The sequence below is a fragment of the Egretta garzetta genome, unplaced genomic scaffold (genome assembly GCF_000687185.1).
Source record: "Egretta garzetta isolate BGI_Z169 unplaced genomic scaffold, ASM68718v1 scaffold322, whole genome shotgun sequence".
Taxonomy (NCBI): domain Eukaryota; kingdom Metazoa; phylum Chordata; class Aves; order Pelecaniformes; family Ardeidae; genus Egretta; species Egretta garzetta.
In genome coordinates, this window is record NW_009259044.1 from 98948 (window position 1) to 110941 (window position 11994).

Genomic DNA, 11994 nt, shown 5'->3' on the forward strand with positions numbered 1-11994 from the left:
CCTGGCTTCTGTTCCCCCACAGCGTCGGTGCTGCCGTGGCGGTGGACCCGTAACCCTGCCCCTCATGGCCGTCAGTTGGCCGCCCTGCCTCAGCGCGAAGATAACGCCGAAGAACGTCGGGGCAGAAGGGGCCTTGACACTGCAGCCCCTGGCCATCGGCTGGCTCCCGCGCGGCCTTTGGAAAGCTGATCTCCGTGTCTGCCTCAGCTTTGTTTTAACAGTGATAATAATTTAAAGAATGTTTTCTTGTAAACTACGGGGTCAGAATAACCACTTAAAAGAACTGTCTTCTCCCATAACATAAGAATGAAAATATGTTATCACTCTGCTAAGAACATTCTTTTCCCCCATGGGAAGATTTTTGTTTAATGTAAATCACATACACCAGTTCCCTATGCATCTCAATCACGGTATAGCCTACAGTCTTTGACACTGGGAATTTCTAAAACACAGAATGTGAGAATCTGGAAACATTTCCTATATGCCAGTAAAAACACGCAAATTCCTTGGAAATTGGATGGCCGAATTTACGTCAGACGGGTACACGAGGGAAGGATTGCTGAGGAAAATCAAATTTTGTGCTGTGCTACGCGGCGCTGTGCATATTCATTCCCTTTTTCACGTCTATTTTGCCCATCATTAGGGCTTTCTTCTCTCAGGAAAAGGAAAACAAGTGAGAAAGTGCTGTTATAGGTTAAAAAAAAAAAAGTCCGGGCATCCTAACTGAGGTGCTCACATTCCTTCACCCTGAGAAAAGGAGAATACGCTACCAAATACTGAGGTGGTTTCCTAGCTGAGAATCAGTACGTAAAAATCAATTGCTCCAGAAAACTTAATTCTTTATGACTTGGGGAGCCCGGTGAAAATCCTTGGGTTTGTTGCATGCAGGGGACACTTCAATTCCAGCCACCTCATCTCAGGGTGTCTGGGTGAAACGATATATAAGATATATAAGAAATAAAAAACAAGAGGGTAGCAAGGATGAAGGAATGGCTTCTGCTTGAGAAGAGATTAAAGCGACCAGCATCGTTCATCTGGAGAAGCGGACGTGGGGAGAAGGGCAAGGCGAGCAGTCTGTCTTATGGTAGACAGTATGGAGCTGATAAACAGGGAATAATTAGTTGTTGCACAATAACTGAGCGATTACAGGCACTTAACGGGTATCAGGCCCCAAAAGAGAGGAAGCAGTGTTCCACACAGCGTGTAATTTGACCGCTTATCTCAGATGCTGAAAAAATTTGACCGCGTAATATCTCAGATGCTGAAAAATGCTCATAGTTCCCAGAAGCAGCCAGCACAATTGCTGGAAGGCAGGCTGGAAGGAGACGTCCCAGGCCATGCAGCGAATACCAGCTCTCTGAGGTCTTGGGTGAAACCCTGGATTTATTACCAGCACTTCAGGAAAGCCAGAGACATACCATGCGTGTCTGGATGGCCCAAATGCCGTCCAAAAGCTGGGAATTTGAACACGGCATCCGGCTGCTGCTGGGTGTTAATTTCCAGGTATTGGATCCCGGCACGGGAGGCAGTGGACGTGTCAGCGGCACATCGGCACTGCGTGCGGAGCTTCACCTGCTGCTCATCAGGGGACTTAAACCCTGCAGATGGATTCTCGGTTCTGGCAGTAGTTAAAACTCCTGGAAATACTGAAACTCCGTGCTGAGTTTTTGCCAGACTTGTGCATGAAGTCATTAATGTTTCATTTGCAGTGAGTTTATCAAGTGGACTTAAATTCACTCCAGTATACTTGCTCCCAAGTAATTCATCCTCAGCTCTAATACGACTGTACAGTTCAAACAGATTAAGGCTATTATTATGCCTTGGACACTGTACATGAATTTTAACTGAAGATTTATTTTGATGTAAAGTTTTCCAGCAGAATGAAAGGAACAATCTGATTGTTTTGGGGAGTGTGTAGGGGGAAGCTCACAAATCTTGCTTTCCTGCTGCATTTGAACTCTGCTTTTGTATGTGGAAAAAAAAAAACAAAACCCAACCCTAAATGTTTAGTTATTCTGTAACCAGGCATTTCAGGTCAAAGACACAGAAGGGATCAAAAAAGATAAGCAAAATTAAAATGCCAAGGTCAGACAAGTTCTTCCTAAGAGCAGTGAAGACAAATCCAAGGAGGAAGCAGAACACAAATCAACCTCCTATCTCCACTTCGCTTCCTAGCCAAAGACACTGAAAGCGTCGCCGAGAAGTAAAAAGATATCTCCCGTTAAAGAGTGCCAGTGTTGTCAAGGGAAATGTGAAATAAAACACTCACAGCCACTGCTGAAGAGATTGCTCCTGAGTACGTTCGCAGTCCTCTGGGGAAGTGGAGGATTACTGGGCACAAGGGCCAACTCTAACCAGTGGGAAACTGGTTTTATTTCCATCACGCTGAGTCCTAAAGGCATCTCAGCCACCTACCTGCATCTTGACATGATTTTTGGGGGGAGAGCTGAAACAGGAATGGCTTTGCTAGGGCTTGTCCCCAACCCACGCCAGTTCCCGTTGGGGAGGTGAGTGGAGGTGCCCCTCGCTTCACCACTGGCTGTGGGACCTTGGACCTGCAAGGGCTGTGGTAGGGCTTTGGGGGTCTCCTGTACGGGAGGAGCTGTTGGACACCTCTTCTGCAAACAGCCCAAAGGCAGGACGGGACCCAAATGGCCACTGCAGAGCTGCAGAGGTGCCCATGACTTCCCAGGGGCTGTGGGCACTCTGTCTCCTCTAATCAGATTTCTCCAGGTTTCAGAGGCTTCAGTTTAGGGAAATGTGGGTTATACCGTCACATCCAGCTTCCACACAGCTGTTGGGGATTTTTTTTTTTAAATTAAAATATAGAGAAATAAATCAAGCCATATAGGAAATTGGGATGAAAAGGGACCTTCTGGGGCTTTGCAGTCACCCTCCTCCCATGAGAGTCACCTCTTCACCATTGCTAGCGTCTCCATCCCTCTACTCAGAGACTTCACCGCAGGGGCCGGGCATTTTCTTTGTGCCTTTCTCAAAGGCAGTGAGCCAGAGGATTTGTTTGTGTAGCTTGTTGGCCTGTCACCATACCCCGTCCCTGGTGATGGAAGGGTCGCAAAGAGACTGCAGAAAAGCGTTCCCTAGTGTGATGGCACTTTTTAAATGATCCGACTTGAAATGAGAAAAGGTGACACGATTTACAGCGTGGTGTGGTGTCCCGGCTTAACCTGCCTCCCCCAGCAGAGAGGAGCCGTTGTTTCCCAGGGGATTAGTTTCTGAGTGAGAGCTCCCATCCGATCGCTGCCGGGCTGGTGCTGAACAGTAGGACATCTGTGTTTGGGGAGCGTGCAGGTCTGCTGGGTGAAATTTCACAGGGGCAGCCAGAGGAGGCTCCGAGTCGGATGTGAGGTGGGATTCAAAGGATTAATCACGTTAGAACATGGCTTCAGTGCCAAAGACCTTTATTTCAAGCTGGAAAACACTGGGAACAGGACGAACATTAGGAGACTGTGCCTATCTCCAATGAGGCTGAAGCTAACCAGTGCTAGTTGTGTGCTCCAAGGCCATCACTGGGAGGTATCTGGCTTGCTTTGCAGTGTGCAGCTCCATCCATGGATCAGATAGTTCAGGGAGGAGGAACCCTCCTTTCCAAACGTAGCTGGCCCAGAAAGGCAGCACGTCAGCCTTATGACACTGCAAAGCCTCTTAGTAGCCTGTTGACTTAGCCAACTCCGTTGCCAGTACCTGTGAAATAGGGATGACAAAATCTTTGCTGGGTGCTTCGTGCTTTGCCTGCAAAGTCAGTGGCTCTTGTAAGACGCTCTGAGAGCCTTAGAATGACCATTCACTTAAAAAAAAAATAAAGGACTAATATCTACTTTATCAGGACATGCTTCCTTTATGCAACGAGGGCTGAGCCAGGCGGAGTGAACGTTATCATTTATTTTAACCCCAGGGTAACTTTTTACCACATGTCATTCTACTTGGCGTGCTCTTTTAATACTGATTATGCCAATAGCTTGAGCAAATAAGCTGGGAGTTCCTATGGTTCATTCTTTGGGAAAAGGTCGTTCACCCATGCTGTAAATGGACCCACTGAAGAGGTGTGTTTTTTTCCAGGGGCTGGAGCGAACCTCACCTGTTGGACTGGCCTTCACACATGACTCGGGAGCGGAATGAATCAGAGCTCGTAGCACACCAAGAGCGGGAGGAAAGGCAACCTTGTCGCTGCAGTAGGGCACTGACGGGTGCTCAGAGGAGACGTCTTCAGACGGCAGGGCTTAAAGAAGAAATGTAGCTTCCTCTCTGCTGGGATCTGCGTGTTTCTGGTGAGTGAGCAGAGATTAACGGACATTCCTGGTGCACTAGCCAGTGGGTTAATTTATAGCTATCTGTAAAGAAAGGCTTATTTATTTATTTCAGTTAGAAGGCTCGGATCCCTGGAAATTTTAAGCAAAGGCTGTATGACTTCTATAAGGAGAGACTGAATGGCAAGTGAGAAGCAGGCTGGGGTAACTCCTGCATATAAACAGCCTGGAAAGCAGTCAAAGGAAAATACTGAATATAATTCAGATTTGCTCTTTAACTTTTGACTTTACAAAGGTTAAAAAATAGTACAGACTCCCTTCTTGCGTTAGTATTTTAAATACTAAACATTTTTCTTGTGTTCTTCAGTTGAACTCAGTCCTTAATGTACCTCTATAAACCAACCTATCCATTTGTGTCTCCATGGTGTGCCACTGTATATCCTGTATGACTCCCAAAGACAGGGCATCCCACTTTTATAATACATTTGGAATAACTGACACATTTTAACACAATCAGTTAAGATAACCACCAGAGAGAAAGTCTGAATGACAAGAGGAGACTCTTTTACAAAGACTGGAACATTTTAAGTGCATTGCCCCATATTGTGTAGTGAGTAGAGTATCCAGAGGGACATTATCATCTTAACAGAAGCTGTACTTGGTGGTCTTTTCAGAAGATTTTTTCCCCCCATCTTTACTTATATCAATATACAAAGTATCTCAAGGCTTCTCATTTGCAGAGTGAGCGCAACTTCTGCAGCCTCGACTCTTAGACCTGATAAAAACCATCATACAACGCCCATGGTGGTTTCACAGCACCGCATGCCGTGCCCTGGCTGGAAAGAGTCCACATGCAGCTGGGGGTGTGCGCATTCCCGCACGGGACAGGCCCCTCGCCAGGTTATGCCAACCTTTAGAGCACCAATCCCTCAGCACTGCCTTGTGCTTGTGGTGGGTCTCATATCTCCAAAGGCTTCCATCATGAGGGAGGATTTTACCATTTAAGTGCTGGGATCAATACACGGAGCAAAAAACAGTCACTTGCCATTTTTCTGTACTTTCTTTAGATTTCATAGGATGTCACCAAAGTCCACAGGTCCTCATTTTGAACAAAAGGATTTGGGACAGCGTTGGCGAGTGACTCTGTTCCTGAAGTATGCACAGCATATAAATTTTGCAGCTTTTGATGTGAAAACCTCCTTTGCAAAAAAAAAAAAAAATTACAGAGTTGTTCAGGTGTAAATATAAACTCAAAACAACACAGGTAAAATGTTTCCTTGAGAGATGCTGGCCTCTTTGTTCTTTCTACCTCCTTCCATACAAGCTTGAAATGCATGAGCTTTCATTTGAGTTCCCTGTGTTGTACCCAAGCTGAGAAGCAACCTCAGAAGGGTCTTGGGTGTCTTCAGGGATCTAGGAGACCAAAGTCTACAGCTTAGAGTTACCAAAGGCCTGGATCTAAGGGCTCACCCCCATCCAACAGCAGCCAGCGACTGCCAAAATATGTGGGCAAAGGAGCAATAGCAAGGACATCACCCACGTGCTCTCATCTCGAGGACATCACCCACGTGCTCTCAGCTCGTTTGGTGGAGCAGTGCTCACCCACGCTGGGGTGTGGGCAGCGGGGCAGAGCAGCTGGGGTTGAGGGGGAAGCTGGACAAGGTGACTTTAAACATCTCTCTTTCAGGCTGAATGATCCAAACTCTCCAGAGTACGTCCAGCCCAATTGTGGGGCTCACTGTTTCCTTACTGGGGAAACTGGTGGTGCAGGCAGTGTTCCAGATCCTGCTCAGGCTCTCTGCTGGCCTGAGAACACTTTGTTTTGTAGCTTTGGTAAATGAAACTTCCAAATTAGTTTGGTCAGTTTGATGTAGATGTAAAAGGACTTTAAAACAATGGTGGTTTCCCTTAAAGTCTTTTACCTAAATTTCCTGTGAATGCACAATAAATATCCATACTGCTACCGTATTGTACTTGAGAAGTTCCGGCCTCCCACGTCTGGGGGAGATTTGGCCGTCACTACTTTACAAAGTAGTGAAGCACTTCTAGCAGCTTTCTAGTACCCCTGCTGTGCATGGCAGCATTAGTGCGGACACCAGGAGGTGGCCCACAGGTTATGAAACACCTTAGGAGAAAATCAGCAACATGCATGTCAAATGTTCCCGTTCGAGCAAATGATTAGACAGAAGCCTTGCACAGCAAGATTTAACACATTCAAGTGGCACTTCTCATTTGGGTGTAGCAGACCTGTAACTTGATTTCATTGGCACCAAGACTTTATTTCCTCCTTTCTGAGGAGTGATCCATGTGAATAAGCTACAGCTTACCTGGACGGTAAGGTAATTGGCATACCTAGCTGCAGGGAGCAGCTTTACCCATATTTTCTGAAATACAGACTCCAAGTGGACCACGTATTTCAGAGTCCTGTCCTCAAAGAATTACTATCAGGTGGTTTTCTGGCAGCAGGGAGCAAGCCTGCGTGCCTGGTTGGCTATAAAATGTGAACTTTGAATTGTGAAGACATTGAGGGGGGGGGGGGAAATAGTAGCAATCATTGGGTCTATAACCGATAGGACAAATGGTTCCCTGAGGAGTCAGCAGCAGCGTTGTTGACACGCCTGGCACAGTGGAACGTGCTTGTGAGCGATATTCGGGGAACAGTTTCAGGCAGTGCCAAGCCATGCTACAAAGTTGACAGTATCAGATAGCTGTAAAAGTCTAAGTCTAATAATTAATGGTCTGTGGGGCCAGCATGTCTGAGGGACACATGTGCTATGGTGTCATTCACCTGCGAGCGGGTGATGGTTCCAGTGAAGCCAGTGAGCATCTCAGAGTAACTCACCAGGGACGGACGGGAACCCTCTGCTCAGGTGAGGTCCCCCCAAAGGAGGCTGCAGAACTGAGTTGGACAAGCACCCATAAAAGCTGGATTGATGCCACTGACAAATGAGGGACTAAAGGTCAAGGAGGAGCTTTCTGCTTCCCTGAGGGATGGGAGATACCTTTGCCTCAGTGGCAAGCTGACTTCTCCTCCTCTTGGAGCTAAGCCCTCCATTTCCTCATCTCCGCACCCTTATTCTGCCAGCTGTGGCTTGGCAGCAGGCAGCCACTGTACACGAAGTACGTGTTCTCTGAGGACTGTGGCAGGGGAGCAAGGAGGGAAGCAGTGAGGTTAGTTGGGGAGGGGCTGGCTCACATCTGCACAGGGTCACCTAGGCAAGGGGTCCAACCCCAACGCTGTGACAGATCCATTCTGCTGTCACCTCCACATCTCCCAGGATGACTGTACCCTGTCCTGGCAGCTCAGACTCACAGTCAGAGAAGAAAACAGATGCCAGAGCTGCAGGGGTGCATCAGGCCCCCTCTCTGAATACAGAGCTGGAGCGCAGAGTCGTTTCAAAGAGAATCACTTCTACTTCTGCTTTTGTCTCCTTTCATCTGCTGTAGACACCAGAGGAGAAACACGGTGACCTGCTGTATCCAGTCACTCTGATTAATAACTGGTATAACTTAAGGGCTCCGACTGATAAAACTGGTGGCACCACACAGTGGGAGCTGGGAGAGGACGCTGCGAGGTTACCCCTCACCTCTCGTCTCTCTCTTGTTCCCAGGCATCTGCGCTCTGAAGAGACACTGGTGAAGGCGTGATTCATCCCAGCCACGCATGCAAATATGAAGTTCTTCTGGATAATACCACTTTTCCTGCTGCAAGGTAGAGTCTTGGCTTAGAGGATAATAGTGTGGGTGAAGCAGGTTGCACATGCTGAGGCTGGGTCTCTTCACCCACACCCAGCTCAGCAGGGGTTGCAATAAGATGTCTGCAGGGCAGGTTCGCAGGAGCTGGATGTACACATGCAAGAGTTTCCAGCCTTGTTGTATGTCCTTATGAACGCCTCGCTGGCTGAGGGCAGGCACATACAGACAGTATTATGGCAAAGGCATGCATTAAAAACCTTAACTTTCAGGAAATACAGTTTCTTCCTCTCCATGGGCCCCTTTTTCCTCAGTATACACCAGCTGCAGCCTGGCTGAGCCATGGCACAACCATGGAGAAAGTTGCACCCTAAACCTGTGCCTCGCAGCACTGTTGCAATCTCTTCAACACATGGGAAGACACCTGACTTACAGAGATTTGGGGGTTTTTAAACCCAATATCAATGTCTGTTGTGACTATCTACACCTCCACTGTGCAGAGGTGTCTTCCAACTGACACTTTAAGGTTAGACAGCAGAATTGGAAAGACCTGAGCCCCAAACCCTTCCCTGCCCTTCTCTGCCCTACACACTCTGTGCATTTATGTCTTGTACTTAGCAGGTGGCCACACTCATATGCTGGTTTCTTTGCAGACACTGAAGCTTTTCTGATGAAAAATGCTAAAGTCAAGCTGTGTTTACAAGCCAGCCCGATGAATGGGAATTTACTGCTGGAGGACTGTAATCCAGAGTCAGATTTCCAGGACTGGTCTTGGCAAGGCAATTCTTTGCTGAATCACGGCACACAGAGCTGCCTCTCTGTGGCGGGGGCCGACAGGGTGCAGACAAGTCTCTGCGGCAGCGCAGGCTACACAAGCTGGGACTGCTCGAATTCTATGCTCTCTCCTCTGGGCAGCAGCCAGGGCTACCTGGTGGCAAACAGGAAAGCAGTCGCTCTCAATAACGTGAGAGGCCTGAAGGCCCAATGGCAAGATGCTGCAGACAGGAGCGTGTGCGAGAAGAAAGCAGGTAAGTGCCACACACCCAGGGACCAGTGCTGCATGCACACACGCTGCTGGGGAATGGGGAAAGGCACAAGCAGTGTCCTGGGGTCTTTCCAACCTTGGGTGCCCCACCATAACGGGATCTGCAGCATGAGCCAGAAATGCTCTCCTCTTCCTGATGTATGAGATAAGGCTGTGCCCTCACGGCTGCGTTCTGCCTGCTTGGTGGGATATGCTGGGAAGCCCTGGGAGCCAACAGGAAGGCCAGGAAGGCCATTTCTGGCCCCAAGTGTTGCAGTGAGCAACCATTGAACCTTTCTGCTCTTCTCCTCCACAGCCGAGGCAGAGCAAGACGAGTACTTCCTTGCAGCCCTTGCCAGCACACGCACGTATGACCACACAGCAGGCAACATGACCCTTGCGCTGGGTATAGACCAAGAAGAGCTGGAGAATTTGCTCTGGTTCTTCCGCAGAGAAGACCGTAAGTCCCATTGGCGTTACTGGGTTGAGAGTTGAGATCGAGATACACAGTCCCTGGCTGCTAACCCTCCTGCCTAATGGAGATGCCCAAGGGAATTACCCAAGGAGGTGGTTTACCCCAGATACATAAACCCTCGGTCTCACCTCCAGAAGAAGCAGGCTGTGGGTGAAGACAGGCATGAGGCTTTGCTGGGATAATGTCTCCTCCCAGAGAGGGGTTCAGCCTCTTTCCAGGCATAGCCAGCGAGCAAAGGTCTGGGATGACCAGTGATTTTGGCAGGGTGGAGGGAGCAGATCAATATGAGCAGGTCAGCGCCCCGAGGATCAACTTCAAAGCCACAAAAATCAAGGACAGAGCATCTGCTGCCATCTGTGCTGCACACCCTGGCCGGTGTTTGAAGGCAAACTCTACCTGCCTGGCTGTGGCAGCAGCGAGAAAGGCTGCAGAGCGGAGGGGCCCATCTAGTGGTGCTCATGGTGGGATGCTGCAGCTCTCGGCCTTGCTCCTAACCCTCGGGTACAGCCGCTCACAGTGCTCAGGGAAGGTTGAAAAGCCACGTGAGGCAGACGTGGTCAGCGTGAGAGATACAGAGCCCGAGGGCTGTGAGTGGCAGAAAGCAGTTGTGTAAGGCTCCTGCCCAGGGAGGGAGAGTTGCTTGAGGTTATCCCCATAAATATGACCTGGGTGCCCTACTCTGGGTGCTGAGCTGGACATCAGCACCTCTGCCCTCATCGTGCAGCCAAAGCCATGGCACTCTCAGCGTGGGTACCCTCAGGAAACGCTTGGCCAGGCTCTGTGGGCCACCCTGCTCTGTGCATGCTAACGCTGCCTCTTCATGCTTTCCCCCAGCGTCAACGTGGAATTACTCCATCCTTGCGCTTTCCTTCGCAGTCATGATTTTGGGTCTTCTCCTCCTGGCCATTAACATTGTGCGAAACAGGTGAGTCAGGAAAATTTGGGGGTCTTTCGGTGTGTGGTGGTGCGCTGAGACCCCCCCAGGAAGACATGTGGGTTTGGCAGGGCAGGGTGGGCAGCACACTGAGATGCAGGGCAGGAACAAGCCCTGAGCGGTGGGGAGAAGAGCAAAGCCAAAATCCCTTTGAACTGTGCTTGACTGTAAAACCGTGCCCGACCCCCTGCTCTCCTCGTGCGTCACTTGGAACGAGCCGCTTCGCATTTTTGGGCCTTGGATCCTCACAGGTGAAGCATCTGAACAGCTCTGCCCAGCCCAGCAGGGCTGTTGGGAGGGAGGTGATGTTAAATGTGTGGTGTGAGGTGCAGTCCCATAAGTGCCAGGACACACAGGGGCTCTGGAGCAGGACTCCCCAGCCTTTCCCCATCTGCATTCCCACAATGTTCCCCTGCTGCACAGCGACCCTGCAGCTGAGGAGCAACTCGCTGTCATCTACAGGAAGAAAACTTACTTACACTTGGTCACAGCTTTCATCTTAAAATGAGAGAAAAGGAGCGTACGTTACACGGCTGCCACGCTCTCATTTTAACGGTGGCTTGCTGGGTGTTACTGCCTTGCTTTGGGCGATGTGGTGTGCTGTGCGCTCTCTGAGTGTAAACCCCGTGGCCATGGGTACTCAAACACTTCAGACCGCTTATGCCACGCAGCAGAGCCGGTGGGGTTTGCCCGTAAGCAGCTGATGTGATCACAGAATCACAGAATCACAGAATCGCAAGGGTTGGAAGGGACCTCAGGTGCTCACCCAGTCCAACCCCCCTGCTAAAGCAGGCTCTCCTAGAGCAATCTACACAGGACTTCATTCAGGCGGGCTTTGAATATCTCCAGAGAAGGAGACTCCACAACCTCCCTGGGCAGCCTGTTCCAGTGCTCTGTCACCCTTAGAGTAAAGAAGTTTTTCCTCATATTCAACTGAAACCTCTTATGCTTCAGTTTGTACCCAGGCTGAACAAGCCCAACTCTCTCAGCCTTTCCTCATAGGGGAGATGCTCCAGTAAATGGTGATCCCAGGGCCCGGGTGCGACGAGATGGATGTAACCATGGCTGGGGGCAGATGCCTGCTCCCAGAAGCAGGCTGGGCTCGCTGCTTCACTCCTTGTTCCCTTTTTATGCCTTCCCTGCAGGAAAAGGAAGATCCACATGTACAGAGAAGCAGTGCAAACCACCCAGCAGGCTGAGCTGGAAGCCAAGCAATCCCTGATGCCTGCGCAGGAATACAGCCCGGCTGAGTTGCGAAAGCAGGAGCCGGTGCCCCAGGATCAGAGATCGGGAGAAGTGGTGGTCCAGTGGAAGGACGGGACCGTCACGTCTCTGTACGCAGGGATCTGAGGATGCCACGCAACGGCAGCTGAAGTCAAACCGCTTAGGCCCTAAGGAATGTATTAGAATGGCTCGATTCATAGTGAGGGAAGTTTAAAAATGCAGTTTAGCCTGGGGAAAGAGAGTAAAAAAAAGAAAGCGGCAGAGCTGCACCAGCAGCAGTGGCTCTGGACTCGAGGCAAACCCGTGCCTCCCCTGTTTCAGCTCCCTGCTGGCTGGTCTTCACCCACTGTGCTGGGCTGCCTCCAGCCTTCTCCCCTGC

At 49.8% G+C, this 11994-nt stretch overlaps 1 protein-coding gene across 1 annotated transcript in view; it reads right to left on the reverse strand.

The window, feature by feature from the left end:
* MTFMT (mitochondrial methionyl-tRNA formyltransferase) overlaps positions 1-6615 on the reverse strand; it is a 12790-nt gene extending 6175 nt beyond the window's left edge. The window contains exon 1 of the mRNA XM_009635017.2: positions 6593-6615. Within this exon, the coding sequence (XP_009633312.1) occupies positions 6593-6615 (23 nt within the window). The remainder of the gene's footprint in view (positions 1-6592) is intronic.
* Positions 6616-11994: the final 5379 nt, after the last annotated feature.